We start from the raw sequence: 24,625 nt of genomic DNA, 5'->3' as shown, positions 1-24,625 counted from the left end.
CCGACCCCCTGCCATTTGAGAAAGTTCTAATATCTTGTAAATGGTCGAGATCCCCACCCCTAAACCATATATATTCTGGTTTGTCATGATAAAGCACATCAAATGAAATACAGGGTTAGTCCCCAGGGGTCATCCCGACCCCCTGCCATTTGAGAAAGTTCTAATATCTTGTAAATGGTCGAGATCCCCACCCCTAAACCATATATATTCTGGTTTGTCATGCTAAGATGGTTTGAATGATATACAGGGTTAGTCCCCAGGGGTCATCCCGACCCCCTGCCATTTGAGAAAGTTCTAATATCTTGTAAATGGTCAAGATCCCCACCCCTAAACCATATATATTCTGGTTTGTCATGATAAAGCACAAGAAATGAAATACAGGGTTAGTCCCCAGGGGTCACCCCCAGCCCCTTCTATTTAAGAAAGTTCTAATATCTTGTAAGTGGTCAAGATCCCCACCCCTAAACCATATATATTCTGGTTTGTCATACCAAGATGGTTTGAATGATATACAGGCTTAGTCCCCAGGGGTCACCCCACCCCCTGCTATTTAAGAAAGTTCTAATATCTTGTAAGTGGTCAAGATCCCCACCCCTAAACCATATATATTCTGGTTTGTCATACCAAGATGGTTTGAATGATATACAGGGTTAGTCCCCAGGGGTCACCCCACCCCCTGCTATTTAAAAAAGTTCTAATATCTTGTAAGTGGTCGAGATCCCCACCCCTAAACCATATATATTCTGGTTTGTCATGCCAAGATGATTTGAATGATATACAGGGTTAGTCCCCAGGCATCACTAATGCATTAACTTTACTGGACCAAACCAATTTTCACTGGACTTTGTCCAATGCCGGGCGACACTGGGAATTACGAATTATGGGAGCTTCGTTTGGGAGACTTCGTAACAGCATCCTGTTACAATCATTTCTTGTTTTTATTTTATATTGATATGAAAACGATCTCAAAGTTACAGTTAAACTAGAAGAACTTGTAGGATGAAGATGAATTCATGATTATATGACGGAGATGACCTAAGCTGCATTTGGCAAACCTTTCAGAATTTTGAGTCTTGAAAATGCTCTTCAACTTAGTACTTTATTTGGCCTTTGTAATCTTTTTTGATTGGAATGTCAGTAATGAATCTTTTGTAGACCAAACAGGTGTCTGGCGACAAAACTTTTAGCCTGGTATCTGTGATGAGTTTATATATATATTTCTATGAAATTGTTTCAGCTACAGGCATTTTTCTTGGTTGCTGATGACATCATGGATAAATCTATAACTAGAAGAGGAAAGCCATGCTGGTATAAACAGGTAAAACTGGTTGAATTTTTCATCAGAATATGTTAAGCTAGAAATAAAAATGTAAATTATATACACAGTGAAATGTTCTTTAATAATAATTTTAAAGTATGAAATTATATGCTTTTAAAAAGTTCTTACCGGGTACATGTAGTAAACGATAAAAAAAGATATGACAAAGTGGTAGTATACATATCTGTGTTAAGGTCTTGAAAAACGGATATTTGAAATGAGATTAGTACAGCCTATTGTAGCATAAAAGTAACTATCATGACTATAATGAGTTTAGAAACAAATTTTTACAAACCCTGTCCCAAAATAGTTCCATTTATACCATACACTGCTTTATCAGTAATAGTCTGTCTCTACATCAGTATTAGTCTGTCTCTACAGATTGACGGGTTAAAAGTCGATAAGTGCTGACATTTAATAATGTGCAATGCAGGGCTTCCAAAACTATTTTTAGCCAGCCGGACAATTCATATATTATCCCGATTTTAATCCCTTAAGACTAAATAAATAAAAGGCAATTATGGTAATCAGTTGCCGAGTTGGCCATCCCAATGATTGACATTAAAAAAAACGATATTTAACTTTCTTTGATTCAAATTCGAAGTTTCTGACGTAAACTGATAAATTGGCAGTGCATCATTTGAAGTGTGCAACATCAGTGTACTTATATCTGCATTAGACTCTTTATTTGTGCAAAATAACGTTGTCAAAAACTTTACTTTCGTTTTTATACCGGATGTTATCTTGACAATGGTAAAACATGGACCAGAGACGGATACGTAAATTCCGTGTACGTTTGCAAAGCGTGAATGAGTGGAAGTAGCTCTTTCTACGTTATTTCTTCACGAAAATAATTGAAATAAACGTGAGATGATGATGATGGGAGTTTTTAATGATCTTGACTGGCTATACAGCCCTCGCACGGTTGGCCCTGGCTTGCGCCTTTTTGGGCATTTAAATAATTTGTTTTTACCATAGGGTAATTGAATAATTTGAGTGATAAATATAGAAACGTGAGATAAAGGTATCAATGACAATTTAAGCATTTTTTGAAGAAATTAGGATGCATAATTAAATTTCATATCTGTGCACATGCGCACACGTGTACTTGTTCAAACAGAGACAGAGACAACGTGGTTATGACGATTTTTCATTTTCACCTTTTTAATTTTTTCATCAAATCATATTTGTAAACGTATTTCTAATAATTTAAATCTTTAAACTAAATTAATTAGATGCAAACCGCTGAAATGTAAGAAAATAACTTTGAATAGACCGATCAATGTCCGGTTCAAAATAGTTTACCTGTCACCTGAACAGGTAAATTTCAGCTGTTTGACAACTAATTAGCCTTGATTAAAATGAGAAGGTATTAAAGTAGGGGTTGTTTTGATAGTACATTGTACTTAATGATCATGTCACTTTTATGACCGGAAATGTGTGGCTGTTAAAGGCAAAACGTTGGGTCAAAAAGATCGCGAATTATGTTAAAATGACCGTCTCTTCAAGCCTTGAAAACTAAAAAGTAGATGACCGTTTCATGCTTTGCCCAGCCGGACTTTTACCGGACATTATACAAATGTCCGGCATATATGACCGTTTTGGAAGCCTTGGTGCAATGTATTTCTTCACTACGTCAAATATCGATAAAAATATTGTTGTAGTAATTAAAGTATTTTAGACATTTCAGTCACTGGCCTTCTTTAGTTTCTATATTATATTTAAATACAATCATCTTAAAAAGACATGTGCTCCTTTCCCCAACAACACATACTAAAAAATGAGTGGTTGGTTCCTTATGTACAGAATGTAAAACAATGGAATAACCACCTACATTGTCAACACATGATGCAATAAACCAGAACCTTCACCAAGTAAATAATGACAAAAAAAAAATCATGATATTATATGTTATATAGGTCTCAGACAGGGTATATAATGTGACATTCCCGGCTTAGAGTTTGTATTCCCTGAGCCGAAGGAGAAGGGGATATAAACTCTTAGCCGGGAATGTCACATTATATACCCTGTCTGAAACCTGAATTACTCATATATTAAGGATTACCCTTGCCTTAATGTTTTTCCAGTACCAGTTATTTGTTTAACATTCACCATGCAGTATATATATTTTCCGCATACGTGAAGGATTTGTAAACTGATGTGAAAATAATTCTATCGTGTATGCAATAATTTGTAGTAACACTTTAGAACATTAATTAAGTATTTGATGTGTAAATCGCATGGTTTTAAATTAAAAACGTATTATTGATGGATACACGTCTATATTTTCCCTCTGTGAGCCTCTGTGATCTGTATAGCCTAAGACGACGTTACATAGTAACACTTGTTATGATGACGTTATTGAGGTTCCAATTAGGGTAAAAAACGTCGTATATACCCCAGCAGTTTCCCGAATATATACTGACATCTCTGTGTTGTTATCCAATCACAAAACTCGACACATTTGTAATCCGTAATATATAATAATATAATATGTTACATTACACATCTGGACATTTCCACCATTTTGAAAAATGCGGACATCTACAAATGTAAAGTTTCTATCAATTAAGGAAGTAATTGAAACTCAATTGAAACTATTAAAAACAGCATACCTGTATACTTCAGGTATTACAGTGAAGGTGCAAACTTTTAATTTTATAAGAAATTTGTGAAATTAACATATAACTTGAGGTAGGATTGCCAGTTTTATAATAGAGCCAACAGTTTGATGAATGGATGAGGAAAAATATTTACAATTGATCAGGGACATAATTTAACCTAAATTCTGACTGTCCTGATCAACATATTTTTAGAAGGAAATATGTTTAAAGACAAATGCATCATGTGCATCAGGTGAAAAAGATAGAAATGGTGTTAGAATAACAAAAGAGTATTGAAGCACCTATACTATATCTTTTGGACTAATTAAGTGAATATGTCAGATTGTCACATTATCTAGCATATTTACCTGACGATATCGAGATATGGGTATAAGGCAAATCTTAACAGGAAGTTGTGATAATATTAAAAACCGACACGGATAAAAAAAAAAAACAATGTCACAATGTTCAGGCTTTAATAAAAACCTTTTTTAGCTCACCTGGCCCGAAGGGCCAAGTGAGCTTTTCTCATCACTTGGCGTCCGTCGTCCGTCGTCATCGTCCGTCATTGTTAGCTTTTTACAAAAATCTTCTCCTCTGAAACCACTGGGCCAAATTTAGGGTATCTAGTTTATAAAATGTGTCCGATGACCCCGCCAACCAACCAAGATGGCCGCCATGGCTAAAAATAGAACATAGAGGTAAAATGTAGATTTTGGCTTATATCTCTGAAACCAAAGCATTTAGAGTAAATCTGACATGGGGTAAAACTGATTATCAGGTCAAGATCTATCTGCCCTGACATTTTCAGACAAATCTGACAACCTGTTGTTGGGTTGCTGCCCCTGAATTGGTAATTTTAAGGAAATTTTGCAGTTTTTATACGACCGCAAAAAAATTTTGAGGTCGTATATTGGTATGACGTTTGCGTCGTCGTCGTCGTCGTCGTCGTCGTCCGGCGTCGTCGTCCGAATACACAATGGTTTTCGCACTCTAACTTTAGTTTAAGTGAATGGATCTCTATGAAATTTTACCATAAGGTTCAATACCACAATAGGAAGGTGGGGATTGATTTTGGGGGTTATGGTACCAACAGTTAAGGAATTAGGGGCCAAAAAGGGGCCAAAAATAAGCATTTTTGTAACTTCCAGACATAACTTGTGTGTTAGCATATGGATCTCTTTGACATTGTACCACAAGATTCCATATCACAAAGGGTCAATGCTGGGATTGATTTTGGGGTTAATTGCCTCAAAATTTTAGGAATAAGGGGCCAAAAGGGGGCAAAAAACAAGCATTTTTCTAGTTTCATGACAATAACTTGTGTGTAAGTGTATGGATCTTTCTGAAATTTTACTACAAGGTTCCATTTCACAAAGGGAAAGCTGGAATTGAGTGTTGTGGTAATTGCCCAAAACGTTCAGTAATAAGGGGCCTAAAAAGGGGTTTAAAATAAGCATTTTTTAGTTTCTAGACAATAACTTGTGTTCAAGTGCATGGATCTCTCTAAAATTGTATTACAAGGTACCATACCACAAAGGCTAGGCTGTTATTGAGCTTGGTTTGGGGGGAAAGGGGGGTGGGAGTGATGAATCATAAGGGGGGCGGGGGTCAAAAAAGGGGTAATTTTTTTTTTTCCTTTTTTTTTTGTTTAAAATTTACATTTTAAGTTAGTTATTTTTTATCACGAAGAGAAAGTAGGAATTGAGTTTTGGGGTTAATTGCTCAAACATTTATGAATAAGGGGCCAAATATTGGTCAAAAATAAGGATTTTTTTAGTTTGCAACAAAAACTTGTGTTCAAGTGTATGGATCTCTGTGAAATTGTATTGCAATGTACCATACCACAAATTGAAGGTTGTGATTGAGGTGGGGGATGATGAATCAAAAGGGGGTTGAAAAAATGTGTGGGAGGTAGGATTTTTTTTTCCTTTTTTTTTCTTTAAAATTTTCCATTTAAAGATGGTTGTTTCAGATTTATATATGAAAGAAAATAATAATGATACGGTTATATATCATGAGGAATGGAAATTTAAAATTATGTATATTGGAAATTTAGGTTACATTGGAAAGTAATAATTGGCTTTGGGGGGGGGGGGGGGGGGGGGTTATGGCTCTAATGTTTAAGGAATAAGGGGAAAAAAGGTTAAAAAACAAGGGTTTCCATTTTAATAGACAAATAATTGAGTAAAGAACATTATTTAAAAGCAGTGTAAGGTTGGTAATTCAAACTCATTTAAATATCTCATCTACACTGCTTTTAAATTATGTAAATTGGAAATTTGCCAATAACTTTATTGTTAATAAATGCATTGGAAATTTGCCAACAATTTTAGTGTAATAAACTTCATTGGAAATTTGCCAATATAAAATTTTGCTGATGAAGGTTTTTTGTTTACCTTTAGCCTTGACTATGAAGTCATTTTCTATTTTTATAGCCTTATGATGTAGTTGAATTATTTAATACTTTTATGATGTGTTTAAATGGGGTTTTATCATGTTTATGGTTGCAAATTTATTGTTTTAGTATAATAAACTCCATTTAAAATTTGCCAATAAAAAAAAATTTTGTTTATTTTTAGCTATGATTATGATGTCATTTTCTATTTTACTTTTATGGTTGCAAAGAAATTTTTATTTTTAGATATTACTGTTAAATGATGCTGATTAAGGTTTTTGCTATGTTTAGCCATGACTATGATGTCATTTTCTATTTTAATATCTGTTATGATGTATTTAAATGGGCTTTTATGGTTACAAAGGAATTTTATTTTTAGATATTACTATAAAATGTTGCTGATGCTAATTAAGGATTTTGTTTATTTTTAGCCATGACTATGATGTCATTTTCTATTTTAATACCTTTATGATGTAATTTCCATTTTTAGATATTACTGTTAAATGATGCTGATTAAGGGTTTTTTGCTATGTTTAGCCATGACTATGATGTCATTTTCTATTTTAATATCTTTATGATGTATTTAAATGGGCTTTTATGGTTACAAAGGAATTTTATTTTTAGATATTACTTTAAATGTTGCTGATTAAGGATTTTTGTTTATTTTTAGCCATGACTATGATGTCACTTTCTATTTTAATACCTTTATGATGTATTTAAATGGGCTCCCATGTATTCAGATTTTTGATTATTTATACATGTTACCAAATTGGTCCACATTGAACAAAAACGGTCCAAATTTCAACTTTATTACATTACATCAAACATTGAATTCTACATATTCTTTGATATATTGAAATTAACAAACAATTTAGTTTATGGATATTCCACCATAATAGGTAAATTAAATTTTTTCCAGTTCTTACACCACATTCATCCTGTGTCAGAAACCTATGCTGTGTCAAATATTTAATGACAATCCAAAGTCATAGCTGTATCAAGCTTGAATTTTGTGTCCATACTTGCCCCAACTGTTCAGGGTTCGACCTCTGCGGTCGTATCAAGCTGCGCCCCAGCGAAGCATTTTATTAAAAATTGATCCACATTGAGGTCCAAAGAGTCCAAAATTAAACTTTAATTGATTTCATCAAAAATTGAATTACTGGGGGTTCTTTGATATGCCGAATCTAACCTTGTATTTAGATTCTTAATTTTTGGTTCCGTTTTCAAATTGGTCTACATTAAGGTCCAAAGGGTCCAAAATTAAACTTAGTTTGATTTTAACAAAAATTGAATTCTTAGGGTTCTTTGATATGCTGAATCTAAACATGTATTTAGATTTTTGATTATGGGCCCAGTTTTCAAGTTGGTCCAAATCGGGGTCCAAAATTAAACTTTGTTTGATTTCAACAAAAATTGAATATATGGGGTTCTTTGATATGCTGAATCTAACCATGTATTTAGATTTTTGATTTTTGGGCCCCATTATCAACTTTGTCCACATTGAGGTCAAAAGGGTCCAAAATTAAACTTTGTTTGATTTCATCAAAAATTGAATTCTTGGGGTTCTTTGATATGCTGAATCTAACCATGTATTTAGATTTTGGATATTAGACCATAATAGGTGAATGTCCAATTTAAAATTTTTAAGTTCTTAGACCACATTCATTCTGTGTCAGAAACCTATGCTGTGTCAAATATTTAATCACAATCCAAATGCAAAGCTGTATCAAGCTTGAATGTTGTGTCCATACTTGCCCCAACTGTTCAGGGTTCGACCTCTGCGGTCGTATCAAGCTGCGCCCTGCGGAGCATTTTATTGGTTATTATCTTGAATATTATTATAGATAGAGATAAACTGTAAACAGCAATAATGTTCAGCAAAGTAAGATCTACAAATAAGTTGTCATGACCTAAATTGTCAGTCGACCCCTTTAGGAGTTATTGCCCTTAATAGTCAATTTTTAACAATTTTTTGTAAATATTTGTAATCTTTTACAAAAATCTTCTTCTCTGAAACTACTGAGACAAATTTAACCATACTTGGCCATAATCATTATTAGGGTATTAAAAAATTTGTCCGATGACCCCGCCTTCTAACCATCATGGCCGACTTGGTTAAAAATAGAACATAGGGGTAAAATGCAGTTTTTGGTTTATATCTCTGAAACTAAAGCATTTAGAGCAAATCTGACAGGTGGCAAAAATGTTCATCAGATTTAGATTTATCTGCCCTGAAATTTTCAGACGAATCCGACAACCCGTTGTTGGGTTGCTGCCCGAGTTAGTAGTTTTACAAAAAAAAGTTTTTTATTATAATCTTAGATATCATTATAATATCTAATATCTAATACTATTAATTATGATTTTAACCTTATTTTACACGGTTTCCAAAGCATCAGTAAATACAGGTGAGCGACACAGGCTCTTGAAAGCCTCTAGTTTGGGTAAGTTGGTGAAAGCATACAATCTGTATTGTGTCTTATACTGTTAGAGGCAAATAATGTTAAATGGCTATACTATATTAATTTGTAAACACGTTAATTACGACCTATGAAAGTAGTTTGTGCATTTTTCTGAGTACGTTTAAAAAAATTTCAAACAAATATACTTTACTGTGGGTTAGCATTCGTTAGCAGCCACTATCCTATAGCTTAACAACTGTTGGTTATATTGATAATTTAGAATTTTCATTGAAGCTGGAGCACGAATGTTGTGTTAATTAATTTGTTTGTTGTGTCATCTGTATGTAAGAGTGACATCCCTTTGTACTATGTTTCAATTCCAAAAGGTCGATCGAATCAATGTGTTTATTGTCTCCCTTGAACAGGTTCATAATTTCATCTTTACGTATAGTTATTTGATTTAATTTTAAATCATTACAAAATTATTTATTATCGGTTTATTAAAGACATTTATGTATATCTATAACTTTATTTATTTGTTTTGAAACGTTTAAAATTATTATATACCAATATAAAGAACCTTTCATAATTTTATAAATATTATTTAGTCACATAATAAGATTCTAATTATCTTCCGTGCAAGACCCTCATGGGTAGTCAAGGTCGTTGAAAACCCCTGGTCGTCCTAAGTTATTGGGTTTGATGAGGCAATCTACTGTGAGAGTCCATATAGATCATCTGCCTCAAACTAATCCTGGAATGGTTTACTTTTATAGCCGTATTATGGTAACACATTATATAAATAGTATTCTGTCTACTTTTAATTTGAAGTAAATTATTCAGGTGAATACATGTAACACATGTATCATTCTGTTGTCAAGAATACACTGTTTTAAGCTGTTGTCCGCATCATCTAACCTCCAACAGCATTGATCCTGCTACTTGTGAAAGTATTTATTGTTTTAATATATGTATATAATTATGTCAGAATTCAAATGAAGCAGACATATTGTCAAACTCTTAATCTATCTGCATTACTTGATTCCCTAAAGACAAATACATGTATGCTGTGTAACACCACCACCTAAACACAAACACACACAAGATACACTTATGCACAAACACAAAAACAGAACACCATAACCACCACTTTATTCCAGAAACTTCAAACTTATGTCTAATGCTTAAGTAAGAAATTATGATTGGAACCTACTTAAAGTATTTGAACTTTTTTGAAAAAGACTATATATATGAAAATTGAACTATATTATTTCCCCATTATGATAAAATGTTGGGAAAATTAACCAGAGTTATCTTACATTAATCACAAAGAGGGGCTAGCAAACAATTTTTAATTAGAGCTTAATTAACTTTAAAACAATTTTCCAGTACAAATGAATGTTACTTTATTCAATTATAAGGACTTAGTTAGCCAACTCTGCTAATTTTATTTGATATTATGAATTTTTATGACAATAGATAAACATGCTACATGTGAAGTCTTACCTTGTTGGATATGTGTGAAATAATTTTAAGATAATTTGTCTACTTTCAGAACAATGTTGGATTGATAGCTGTTAATGACGCTATATATTTAGAAGCATGTGTTTATGAGATACTTAAACATTACTTCAGAAAGAAACCATACTATATTGATCTTGTAGAACTTTTTCATCAGGTAAACATTATTATCCATATTTTCTTAAATTTTGCTTTTTATTATACCCCCGCTTTAAAAAAGTGGGGGTATACTGTTTTACCTCTGTCTGTCCTTCCATCAGTCCATCCATCCGTCAGTCCATCTGTCAGTCCGTCCATCCCATGAATATTTCGTCGCATTTATCTCAGGAACTACTTGACAAGGATTTCTGAAAATTGGTTTCAGGGTTTATATAAGTAAGTTACACCGTGTGATGCATTTTCAGATTCATCACTCAACAACTTCCTGTTTATTTAAAAAAGTGGGGGTATACTGTTTTACCTCTGTCTGTCCTTCTGTCAGTCCATCCGTCAGTCAGTCAGTCCGTCCCATGAATATTTTCGTCTCATTTTTCTCAGGAACTACTTGACAAGGATTTCTGAAATTTGGTTTCAGGGTTTATATAAGTAAGTTACACCGTGTGATGTGTTTTCAGATTCATCACTCAACAACTTCCTGTTTACTGAACACTTGTATTATTTTACACATGATAGCCAAGTTGAAAATTTTTGTCACATTTTTCTCAGGAACTACTTGACAAGGATTTCTGAAATTTGGTTTCAGGGTTAATATATAAACTATAGATAATCTATGGGAACTGATCAATGCTGATGTATTGAAATTAATTTTAAAGGTGTTGTATGTTATTCATTCTTGATCAGAATTATTTAATTGAACCTTTTCTGTATAAGATCCTCCCTTCGAAACCATCTCATAACAATACAGTCTTAATTATACCCCCGCTTTAAAAAAGTGGGGGTATACTGTTTTACCTCTGTCTGTCCTCCCGTCATTCCATCGGTCAGTCCGTCCATCAGTCAGTCAGTCCGTCCCATGAATATTTTTGTAACATTTTTCTCAGGAACTACTTGACAAGGATTTCTGAAATTTGGTTTCAGGATTTATATAAGTAAGTTACACCGTATGATGCGTTTTCAGATTCATCACTCAACATCTTCCTGTTTACCGAAATATTTCGTTGGGGGTATCATCAGTGAGCAGTAGCTCACAGTTTTACTTGTTGTGATAATTTTCCATACCAAGCTACTCGACTGAGAATGGTATTTCTGAGTCCAGTAGAGTGAGAACATGATGACTTCATAAAGACAATGTCATTGATGTTGCCTAGGAAAATAGAGATAAATAGATCATCTATGGTCTTTCAACTTGAAGAAAAAGCTATAGCCCTTCAATGAGATTGTAGCAGAGAAACTCCCTCTTTTTTTCAAAACTATAGAAAATCTATGAGAACTAATCAATGCTGATGTATTGAAATTAATTTTAAAGGTGTTGTATGTTATTCATTCTTGATCAGAATCATTTAATTGAACCTTTTCTGTATAAGATCCTCCCTTCGAAACCATCTCATAACAATACAGTCTTAATTATACCCCCGCTTTAAAAAAGTGGGGTATACTGTTTTACCTCTGTCTGTCCTACCGTCATTCCATCCGTCAGTCCGTCAATCAGTCAGTCATTCCGTCCGCATTTTTCTCAGGAACTACTTGACAAGGATTTCTGAAATTTGGTTTCAGGGTTTATATAAGTAAGTTACAATGTGTGATGCGTTTTCAGATTCATCACTCAACAACTTCCTGTTTACCGAACACTTGTACTATTTTACACATGATAGCCAAGTTGAAAATTTTCGTCACATTTTTCTCAGGAACTACTTGACAAGGATTTCTGAAATTTGGTTTCAGGGTTTATAAGTCAGCTACTCTGTGTGATTCGTTTTCAGATTCATCACTAAACAACTTCCTGTTTACTGAAATATTTCGGCGTGGGTATCATTAGTGAGCAGTAGCTCACAGTTTTACTTGTTATTTTTGTTGTGCCACGATTATTTACAGTAACATTTTTAGCATTCATTTCATTCGTTTTTCCCAGCGTATATTTTCCACGAAAGTGGGTCATACTCATTTTCACTATTGCATACTTGCTTATTAGGCCAATTAAAATTAATTGATAGATTTTCATCCCCGCCCGCCCCTCTGAAATCGTCCCGCCACGATATTTTTTATTTTTACGATTTCCAGGCTTTGTTCATTTCCGTTACCGGTAACTGCCGATAATTTTGCTTTATTCAAAACTTCCTGATTCAAATTTCGATTCTTCGAGTAATATAAGTGGACATATTCTCCTGCTCAATGATGACAACATTATTTTCTGAGAATATAGATTGATTACTAGAAGGGCATGAAGTATTCGGGTTACGAGTAATAGGCGGTGTCCTTAAGAACGCCAATCGCGGTAATTTTCACAAATTTCAGTGAATAGAAAACCGTGGATTTTTTTTATTTAAACAATGACTTGCAACAGGCGACATACGAACCCCTCAAAGAGTTGTTGCAAGGGTTCTTAACGTGCAGAGAGCATTGCACTCTCTCTACAGGATGCATTAGATTTAACATCCCCATTCTGACCGGACGTGGCTGCCTACTTGATACATCCTGCATAGCAAAACGGACGCCCCACTTTGGTAAGGGTTTTACTGTCCGTCGGAAGAAGACCTGTAGTGACCATATTTCTATTCCCCAGTCACCCTTGGGGATCATATTTGGGCTGCATACCAATGCATATGCTTTATTTTATGGGCACTACAAATCATAGCTTAGATAGCAAAACAAATTTGATCTAGGTAGTCTGAAAGAGAACATTTCTCCATATTTGCTATTTACTAAAAATAGGTTTTTAAAGCGGCAATTACAAGTAGAACAGTGGTTGCCAATCAGAAATATTAATTTAAGAATTTGAAAAATAATGCAGAATTCCTTATATATACATGATACAAGCTTATTATTAACCTTGAACATGAACAACACGTCACAAAAAGGTCTAGAGGGAAATAAAAATTAAAAAATAAAATCCTCCCACCCGCCCCATTTTTTTCAAAAATCTGGATGAAAATCTACTAATTAATTTTAGTTGGCCTTATGCGGAATGATCTTTCATAGTTACAACATAATTACCTTATTCAGAGACATTAATAATGCATCCTATTTAATCCATATTTATCCTTTTATAAAGTTAGAATTATTCCAAATCCTATTTGTCAACTAGAAGGCCACGTTGGTTTATTTTCACATTTGTGTACACATGTACTATTTTTAGCATGTATTAAGTGACGTCGTCTAACAAACGTTTTCAGAAAGTATAGTCAGTTTCAAATTAGAGCCCAGACTGATTTTGACAATTGACAGTATTTTGTTATTCAGGTATTTTTGCACACACTGCAAGTTATTGGTATTCAGGTATTTTTTCCATATAAATTATTGAGCACTAAGAGTTATTGAAACTCATAGTGTGTGTTTACATGTAATATTATTGAGCACTAAGAGTTATTGAAACTCAAGGTGTATTTTTCCATTTAAATTATTGAGCACTAAGAATTATTGAACCTTAAGGTGTATTTTCCCATATAAAATTATTGAGCACTAAGAGTTATTGAAACTCAAGGTGTATTTTTCCCATATGAATTTATTGAGCACTAAGAGTTATTGAAACTCAAGGTGTATTTTCCCATATAAAATTATAGAGCATTAAGAGTTATTGAGACTGGAGGTGTATTTTACTATATAAAATTATTAAGCATTAAGAGTTGTTGAAACACAAGGTGTATTTTTCTCAAAATATTTTTTGAACATTAAGGGTAACTGAACTTAAAAGTATTAATTCAGTCTGGTATATTGAAAATATGAATTTGAGACACAGACAATTAAAACTTCCTATGTTTTTAAATAATGGAGGGAGAGGGTCCCCAAGAGCTCCCTTATGTAGTGTTAACTCCAATTATTCGGACTCAACAAGGGAAAATGAGACACAATTTGTTCTGAATAGTGCATCAGGGGCTAGTGGTATTATTTCTGATACTTACCCTTCAATTGCAAGTGTTAATACTTTTACTAATTCGATGGCTGGTCCCAGCATTTCTAACTTTCATACTATAAGTTCACCTAGTTTTAGGTTAAACACTTACAGCCAGTCATATCCTGCTTGGGGGTTACATACAAATATTAGTACTAATAGTATAAATCTAAGTACTTTTTCAAACCCAATAAACAGTAATGCTAATTTGACCCGACCAATGACAACAGATCAGACAAATATCATGACTAACCTATCACTGCCCAGAATATCTTCTATGAATGACAGCACTCTGAACAGATCTACATATCACGTGAACCATAAATCAGATGAGGTGATGGAACTTAGATGAAGAATACAAGAACTTGAAAGAGAGAAAGAACTTAATACAAGGCAAACAATGACTACTGAGCCATACCCTTCAGCGCATAGTATGCAGTCACAATATAGAAATTATGGTAACAGTGAACAACAACCATATAGATGGAACCAACAAAATTCCACATACTAGCCAGACACAAGATTTAGCCAGACGACCTATACGATGCAAAATCATACAGAATCATTTGCAAGTCATGATTTCTATAAGTCAAGACTTCCATATTTTAATGATAAAGGAAACTGGAAAACAGTTCCAAATTATTGCTGAACGTAATAACTAGAGTCCAAGACAGCAAACAGAAGAAATCCTTTTAGTCCTTAAGGATGAGGCCCTTACCTTTGCCACAGAGTTAGATCCAGAAGTTCGCACTTCCTTTATGCTGTTTAATTCAGAAATGGAAAGGCGTTTTGGAAACTACAATTTCCTTGAGACCTACAGACGTGAATTACAGACTGTCAAGAAACAATATAAAGAAAGCATCCATGAATATGCCGCTAGGATAGAAGGTATGGTTAGAAAGGCTTACCCTGGAATGGACAAACAGCTGTTCAATAATATCAGTATTGAATAAATGTTGTCTGGACTACCTGATCGGAGTCTGGCATATGATGTTTTTACTAAGAACCATGGAAGAAACGATTAACCTGGTAACCTGGCATTTAACTTGCAAAAATGGCATGACAGGCAAATCTCAGATTCGTAAGATGGAGACAACTGAAGATGAACAAGAGGTTGATTATTAGGACCTTAATTGCAGAAAAGCAGGACATCAGCGGTATGTAACTGAAGAGAGACTGAATCAGTTTGGAAGAGACATGAGGGAGTCTATGACAAAGGATATCGTAAAGTCAGTTGGTGATATGATAGATAAAAAAACTGACTTAGAGAACCAGAAAGAAGGGGAGATAAATGGCTTCCTAAGGAAAAATATCAGAAAACCAACTTGAATAAATGCTATTCATGCAATGAAAAAGGGCATTTCAGTAGGGACCGTCCAAATAAGAAGAATGATACCGGTAAGCAACAGTATGAGAATATAACCATAGTCAGAATCCTTTAAACAAGAAGAGGCTGGGACTGTCGGCCAAGTGTCAGCCTTAGACATGAGTAATGTAAATAATGAGTCAGCAGATTTTCATTTGTCAGCTTTAGAGATAAGAAGTGAAGATGATGAAGATGCTGAGTCGGCAGATTTTAATATTGATCTACTTTTTGAGGAATTCGAGATACAGAAAGGAAACAAAGAGCAATTTCAAAACGATTTAAGTCCTTTGACTCCTGTGAGGGAAACAAAGATTGTGGAGGTAATGTCTGAGTTGACGTCAGGACAAAGTACCTCAACTTCTGTATTGACTCCTATGGTGAAAAAGGAGAATGTTGACAGCAGAGGGCAATCAAGTTGTGATATCCAGATAGACAGAGTGAGGTCTGCAACCATAAAAGTCCCCATAAGTATTAATGGGCAGGTGACCAAAGCTGTTTTGGATACAGGAGTGGAAGTGACAGTTCTTAATAGCAGTCTGTATTTTGGGATTCCAGAGAAAAAGAGACCACTATTAAGGAAAGCGACCAGAAAGCTAGTAGTAGCTGAAGCAGGGAAAAGCATGGAGACCCATGGAATAACGACCATGAATGTTAAACTTGGGAACCATGAATTTTCTTGGGAAATGTATGGTAATTGCCCCTATAGGGGATAGTATTCTTCTTGGGTTGATATTGCAGATGAACTAGACATTACAATAAACTCCAAGAAGGAAATACAAGTAGAAGGCAAGTTGATGGAATGTTACACCGAGAGACAAGATAGCAAGAGTATTGTTAACTGAAAATGTAACCATACCAGTCAATTCTGAAATGATATTGTCTGGTGGGAGTTGTAACTTGTAATATTGATTTTATAGATACCAGATATTCCATGCTACAACCAGTGGTTGAGGATAATCCAAAAATTATGTATGCACATTGGAATACAAGAAATAGGAAGACTAAAACAGAAAACTCCTTGGAGGTGAAATTTGATAGGTGCAGAAATATGGCTGATATTTCTACCATACCAGATCATTTCAAGGAACCCCTGACAGACACCGTAAAGAATTGTACATTTGATGTACATGTAGGAAATAGACAGGAAATAAACCAATTTGTGAATGAACCATCCAAAGGGTAATGCTGAAGGACTGCAGAAGGACCAAGACATTGAAATGAACAAGTATCTAAGTGAAAATGAGAAAAGGAAGAAGACTCCAAAGAAAACTAATGATGAAGAAAGAAGATTTGAAGTTCTATGTGTTTTGTGCACTCAAAGAAGTGGAAAGAACTTATAATTTGCATGATTTATATTGAACTTTTAAGTGAATGATCATCGACTTGTGAAAATTGTTTAACATGTTATGCTATTTTATTTTATATCAATTCTGGGGACAAAATTCTTTTTCTTGATGGGAAGCAGTGTTGTGCCACAATTATTTACAGTAACATTTTTAGCATTCATTTCATTCGTATTTCCCGGCGTATATTTTCTGCGAAAGTGGGTCATACTTATTTTCACTTTTGCACATTTGCTTGTTATGCTGAATGATCTTTCATAGTTACAACATAATTACATTATTCAGACGTTAATAATGCTTCCTATTTAATCCATATTTATCCTTTTATAAAGTTAGAATTATTCCAAATCCTACTTGTCAACTAGAAGGCCACGTTGGTTTACTTTCACATATGTGTACACATGTACTATTTTTAGCATGTATTGAGTGACGTCTCTAACAAACGTTTTCAGAAAGTATAGTCAGTTTCAAATTAGAGCCCAGACTGATTTTGACAGTTGACAGTATTTTGTTATTCAGGTAATTTTGCACACACTGCAAGTTATTTAAAATACATTGCAATTTATTTATATTAATTAATAACTATTATTAATGATATTAACTTTTAATAAAGCTGCTTTTATTTATCTAAACAAATCTTGTTTCTAGTTTTACAAAGTTTGAACTTTCAAAACAGTTTAATACTGTGACTTTTATGATTGATATTTGCATAATATCTGCCAACCATTTATAGTATCGGTTGGCGCTTCAATTTTTGTCCTTTTTTTTTTTTTTTTTCAGTTTCACAAAATTTAGCAGGAATTTTTGACTTATGAGTAATAAAATATTTGTACTTACAGGTAACAGTAGATCATCATGCAGACTGTTATTGGAAGGTCTCATTTATAGCATACCTGTCAACCTATGAAAATGTAAATGCAGGTCATGACCTACATTGAAGAAAAAAATCTCAGGTCATAACGCGTACAAACTTTTTTTCAGCTGAATTTAAGTATTTAGGGGACATTTCTTTATATTTTATATCGAAGAGTTTCCAACACATGTTCACATGGTTATGAATTAACTGAAAATAATTTAAAACTTTCAGTTTATTTTTTCATTGCGTTTATAAGCCATTGATATACTTATGTATCATTCAATGTCAATTCAATTCAAGCCTAACCATACCCCCTCTTGTTTTATTCATAGTTCATTGTAGTTTTAGCTCAATTCACAAGCCACTTGTTTCTCAGTATGTATCATACTGTACAGCTTTATTTGTTTATATTCTATCAAGGTAGTTGATATTGAAATACATGTATAATAAAAAATTTAAGCATTTAAAGGAAGTGGAGATAAAAAAAAATATTTTCTAAATATTAATTTTTTAATTGTTCTAAGGTAGAAAAATAATAGAAAGTAATATTCTGATATGTATTTGCATTCAATTTGCCTAAGATTTAATCTTTTTCTCCCAGCATGCACTGGTATAATTTATAACTAACAACAACAATTAACAATGGCAGTATAAATAACTTTTGTAATCTCCTGTGTGACTGGTTGCACGGTGTTTACTTAAAAAAAGTACTAAAATGGAGTAGGCCTCCACCTGTCTTATGTATAGAACAAGGTGATTATACATAACTGGAACACAGTCTACTTTTGTCATCACTTGACAATGTCCTTTTTTGTTATCCTTTAACTTTTACAAAGATCATATCCTCAAAAACTACTTTTCCAAATTTAACTCAACTTTGCCACTATCATCATTGGAGTATTTGGTTTAAAAAATGTGTCTGATGATCCTGCCTACCAACCAACATGAGCATGGCTAAGAATAGAACATAGGGGTAAATTGCAATTGTTTCTATTATCTTAAAAACCATTACAGATAGAGAAAATCTGACGGGCAAAAATATTAACAATAATGGGATCTACCTTCTGTCTTTTTCCATCAAAACTGTAAAGACAACTCCTTGTAGGAGTTATTGCCCTTAAATGACCAATTTCACTTAAATTTTAATGGATTGACTTGTACATAAACTGTATGTAGCAAAAATAATAAGCAAGACATGATATCTCAGTCTACAGTTTTGGAGAGTGTCTATTGATGAAGATGCACATAGATCTAGATGAACGACACAGACTCTTCATAGCCTCTTGTTTCAAGATGTTGAAAGTTAATGTTTATAATTGCAGAGCTCCATACAAACAGTTATGAGACAATGTTAAGATCTGATCACAATTACCAAAAAATAGTGAAAGCTTATTTTATAATTTCAGATCTCCATGCAAACAGTTATGGGACAGTGTTTAGATCTGATTACAGCCCCTGTTGATGGTAAAGTTGACTTTACAAAGTTTACAGAGGATAGATACAATGCTATAGTGAAGTGGAAAACAGCATATTACTCATTCTATCTGCCTGTAGCCTTAGCTATGTATATGGTAATTAGACAAATTTTTGCACTTAACATGTTACTGTAAGTTCAGAAATTATTGAGAGGTTTTTATTATTGCAAATGGTGTGACTGGGTGAGTATCGCAGTAATAAGAACTCACATCATGATATCTGATATATATATCTGTAAATATTCCTGAAATCGCAATAATTAATATGGCATTATTGTCAATTCTTCAAAATCGCAATAATAAGTGCACGCAATATATTCTGAATTTACAGTACTGATAGATTTTGTAATTATAAAAAAGAAGATGTGGTATGATTGCCAATGAGACAACTCTCCACAAGAGACCAAATGACACAGAAATTAACAACTATAGGTCACCTTACAGCCTTCAACAATGAGCAAAGCCCATACCGCACTGTCAGCTATAAAAGGCCCCGAAATGACAATGTAAAACAATTCAAACGAGAAAACTAACGGCCTCATTTATGTACAAAAAATGAACGAAAAACAAATATGTAACACTTAAACAAACGACAACCACTGAATCACAGGCACATACATACAGAATGTGGCGGGGTTAAACATGTTAGCGGGATCCAAACCCTCCCCCTAACCTGGGACAGTGGTGTAACAGTACAACATAAGAACAAACTATAAAAATCAGTTGAAAGAGGCTAAACTCATCAATAGGATAAAAATACAAATACTACAAATACAAGTGGACGTGGCTGGGTACTTGTACATCCAAACAACATTTGCAAATGTTATGCTCTGTGAAGGAATCCTGATGAAGTTTAAAGTCCTTGCATGCTTTGAAACATCATTTAGGCCACCAGTCAACTTTGCATTCTCTATTTCAGACTTTGCAAAAAGGCATGTGATATCCTCTATGGTTGAATTTGTCAACTAGCTTCTGAATTAAACCATGCTTCTTTTTCTTTTGTGGCATAAAAACCTTCTTGCAAAGGAAAATTCTTTCACCATAATCAGGATGTTTACAATTCTGACATACAAACTGAGTAATATTTGCTCATTCACAATGCCTCCAATGATTAGGAGATAAAAGAAAATCTTTATTTTATTTGTTAATTATTAATATTGCTGATCTTACTTGGGAAAAGTTCAAAGTTGGGAAACAAAAAATTTTTCGGTAGAATTTATGAAAATCTGGATTTTAACTTGTTTTACGAATCTGATATTGTGATACGGGTTGAGGCATTTAAAAAATTGGGATTGTTGGCAGGTCTGCTGTTCTATAAATGAGGGTTGTTGGAATTGATTTTTTTTTCAGTTTGGTTATCAACTTATGTGTGTTTTCATCAGTATTCTAACCAGAATAACAGATGATAATTTGAAAATACAATGTTTTTGAAGAAAAAATTATATTAATATTTTTTGGAAATTTCAAAAGATTGTAACCCCTATAATGCTCTTTTACTACAAACAAAAGTATATGTACATGTATGTTTTGCTTACAGGCTGGTATAACAGATGAGGAAATACACTCCAAGGCTAAAACAATTCTGATTGAGATGGGTACATTCTTCCAAATACAAGTATACATACATTTTATATACTTCTTTGAAAGGACTTTTTTATAATTTTTTAAATGTGTATGTGTAATTTTTACCAATTATTGGTTATCTGTGACCTCATTTTCCTTGTTCAGTGACATAACAAATAAAGTTGAGTTTCGATGATTAGGTTTCTATTTTAAATCATATTTGTTCATTAAATCATTGAATCAAAGACAGCAACCCAACAATATAATGAAGCTTAATTAATTAAAGTTACAATTTTCAGGTACCATAATTACACGAAAATATGTGTGTATAGGTTGGAGTGCTACTGTTCTAAATGTGGCTTATCTTCATATTTAAGGACGCCTGTTAAGTTTGCTATAAAAATCCATCAGTTGGTATTAACATAGGTACAAGCACTGTAAATTCATATATTTCTTCTAGTTGCATTTATTATTCATGGGATTTTTTAACAAAGAGTCAAAATATGAGATTTAATTATTAGGATTAAAATCCGATTTCAGAAAATGGTGCACACAAATACATGTAATTCTATAAATGCTGTATTAGTTTTTATTTTCTCAAAGCCTTTCCTGTTGAAATAAAATCACAGAAATTTCAGATACATGATATAAAATATTATTGTTAATTTCATTTCAGGATGACTATTTAGATTGCTATGGAGATCCTTCAGTTATTGGCAAAATAGGAACGGATATACAGGACAATAAATGTTCCTGGTTAGTAATACAGGCACTGAAGAGAGTCAGCAAGGAACAAAGAACTGAATTACAGGTAAGAAAACAAATGGGTTTTTATAGGCAATTCATTTCAGGTAGGCAATAATGGTAGCCTTTTCCTCAATTCCTCTATCCTTATTGTAAACTTGGATATGTATGATGGCTGGTTTCGAAGCAGAAACATTTTCTCACATGTGGTTAAAATTTCAGGGTATGAAGTGTGATTTATTTATCCCTAATTTAGCATAGCCCAAAAAGCCCATTGTGATGCAGCTATTCGAAGTAAAAAATCCCTTTTTTTAGCTCACCGTTCGAAAGGACCGGTGAGCTTTAGCCATCACTTGGCGTCCGTCGGTGTCTGTCGTCTTCCGTCTGGTGTAAACTATTTCAAACATCTTCTCCTCTGAAACTACTGAACCAATTCCAACAATACTTAAGCTGAATGATCCTTAGGGTATCTAGCATAAAGTTTGTGTTTTATTTTCTGTTTCGTCAAAAAACATGGCCGCCATGGCTAAAAATAGAACATATGGGGTAAAATGCAGTTTTTGGCTTATATCTAAAAAACCAAAGCAGTTAGAGCAAATCTGACATGTGGTAAAAGTGTTCATAAGGTAAAGTTCTATCAGCCCTGAAATTTTCAGATGAATCTAATAACCCATTGTTGGGTTGCTGCCACTAAATTGGTAATTTTAAGGAAATTTTGCTGTTTTTGGTTATTATCTTGAATAGTATTAATGATAAAGATAAACTGTAAACAGCAAATATGTTCAGCAAAGTAAGATCTACAAATAAGTTTCTATGACCAAAATTGTCAATTGACCACTTAAAGAGTAATTGCCCTTTAAGTACAATTTTACACAATTTGTTTATCATGTTTTCTAACTTTAAAAAATCTTCTCCTCTGAAACCACTGAACCAATTCCAACCAAACTTAAGCTGAATGATCCTTAGGGTATCTAGAATAAAGTTTGTGTTTTATTTTCTGTTTTGTAAAAAAAAACATGGCCGCCATGGCTAAAATTAGAACATAGGGGTAAAATGCAGTTTTTGGCTTATATCTAAAAAACCAAAGGAGTTAGAACGAATCGGACTGGGATAAAAGCGTTCATTAAGTGAAGTTCTATCAGCCCTGAAATTTTCAGATGAATCTAATAACCCATTGTTGGGTTGTTGCCACTAAATTGGTAATTTTAAGGAAATTTTGCAGTTTTTGGTTATTATCTTGAATAGTATTAATGATAAAGATAAACTGTAAACAGCAAATATGTTCAGCAAAGTAAGATCTACAAATAAGTTTAATATGACCAAAATTGTCAATTGACCCCTTAAGGAGTATTGCCCTTTGAGGACAATTTTACACAATTTGTTTATCATGTTTTCTAACTTTAAAAAATCTTCTCCTCTGAAACTACTGAACCAATTCCAACCAAACTTAAGCTGAATGATCATTAGGGTATCTACAATAAAGATTGTGTTTTATTTTCTGTTTTGTCAAAAAACATGGCCGACATGGCTAAAATTAGAACATAGGGGTAGAATGCAGTTTTTGGCTAATATCTCAAACACTTAAGCAATTAGAGCAAATCTGATGAGAGGTAAAAATTTTCATTAGGCCAAGTTCTATCAGCCCTAAAATTTTCAGACGAATCTAACAATCCATTGTTGGGTTGCTGCCACTTAATTGGTAATTTTAAGGAATTTTGCAGTTTTTGGTTATTATCTTGAATACTATTAATGATAAAGATAAACTGTGAACAGCAAAAATGTTCAGCAAAGTAAGATCTACAAATAAGTTTATATGACCTAAATTGTCAAATGTGCCCTTAAGGAGTTATTGCCCTTTAAAGACAATTTTTCACAATTTGTTCATCTAGTTTGCTTACTTTAAAAAATCTTCTCCTTTGAAACTGCTGAATCAATTTCAGCCAAACTTGGGCTGAATGAGTTTCAGAGTATCTAGTATAAATTTTGTATTTTATTTTCTTGTACGTCAAGAAACATAGCCACTAAGGCTAAAATGGAACATAGGGGTAAAATGTATTTCTTTGCTTTTGAAGAAAATATGACAGATACAAAGAACATCTCAATGGAATGTTTAAGCCACTCATTAGTATATATTAAAAAGCAAAAATAATCATTGATGAAAGATTTAAGCAAAAAATTACAGGTGAGCGATTCAGGCTCTTGAGAGCCTCTTGTTCACACAATAAGTTCTTTTAAGCTCATTTTATATTATGAAATTTGTGAATATAAACATTCTCATGTTGAATGATAATTCTCATAAATTGTAATGTTTTTCTTTTGTTCACAGAACAACTATGGATGTGACGATTCTACAAAGATTGGGAAAGTCAAAGATTTATATGAACAACTAGATCTACAAACAGTTTATAGAGACTATGAAGAAAATAGCTTTAACTTATTAATGAATCTCATCGATAAAAATTGTGATATGTTACCAAAAGAAGTTTTTACATCATTTGCATATAAAATTTACAAAAGACAAAAGTGATGTTATGAATAATAGGATTTCTATGTTATTTAATAACAATTTGTTTAAATGTGTAATGTAGTCTAATGAGTTTTATTATGAAAACAATTTGTATGATAAAATGTAATTTGTTTTACTTGTCTGTTTATGAGTTAGAATCATTTTAAGCATCTTGTCAATATTCCTGAATATACATGAAATATTTGGGATGTTAAGCAAATGACAACAATCAATCATTCAAAGACCTTTCACAAGTCTCATCTTTAAAAATACACATCATGCTTAGGATTTGAGTTTTCTCTTATTCACCAATAATTCAGAGAAAACTGACATTAAAATGAAAATGTTCGTTTTGTTTATGCCTGATATATATCAGCTTTAAGCTCACCTGGACAAAAGTGCCAAAAGAGCTTTTATCATCACTGTCCTTCGTCATCTGTTAACTTTTACAAAAAGCTTCTCCTCTGAAACTATTAGGCCAA

At 33.2% G+C, this 24,625-nt stretch overlaps 1 protein-coding gene across 10 annotated transcripts in view; it reads left to right on the top strand.

The window, feature by feature from the left end:
* LOC127706983 (farnesyl pyrophosphate synthase-like) overlaps nt 1–24,279 on the top strand; it is a 34,751-nt gene extending 10,472 nt beyond the window's left edge. For all 10 annotated transcript variants that reach the window (XM_052211739.1, XM_052211733.1, XM_052211729.1 and 7 more), the window contains 6 exons: nt 1,238–1,318; nt 10,280–10,402; nt 19,262–19,426; nt 20,868–20,945; nt 21,570–21,704; nt 23,964–24,279. In XM_052211739.1, the coding sequence (XP_052067699.1) occupies nt 1,238–1,318; nt 10,280–10,402; nt 19,262–19,426; nt 20,868–20,945; nt 21,570–21,704; nt 23,964–24,164 (783 nt within the window). In that variant the 3' untranslated portion in view covers nt 24,165–24,279. The remainder of the gene's footprint in view (nt 1–1,237; nt 1,319–10,279; nt 10,403–19,261; nt 19,427–20,867; nt 20,946–21,569; nt 21,705–23,963) is intronic.
* The last annotated feature ends 346 nt before the right edge of the window (nt 24,280–24,625 follow it).

The sequence above is a fragment of the Mytilus californianus genome, unplaced genomic scaffold (assembly GCF_021869535.1).
Source record: "Mytilus californianus isolate M0D057914Y unplaced genomic scaffold, xbMytCali1.0.p SCAF_6, whole genome shotgun sequence".
NCBI classification, from domain to species: Eukaryota; Metazoa; Mollusca; class Bivalvia; order Mytilida; family Mytilidae; genus Mytilus; species Mytilus californianus.
This window is presented reverse-complemented; position numbering and strand designations above follow the sequence as displayed.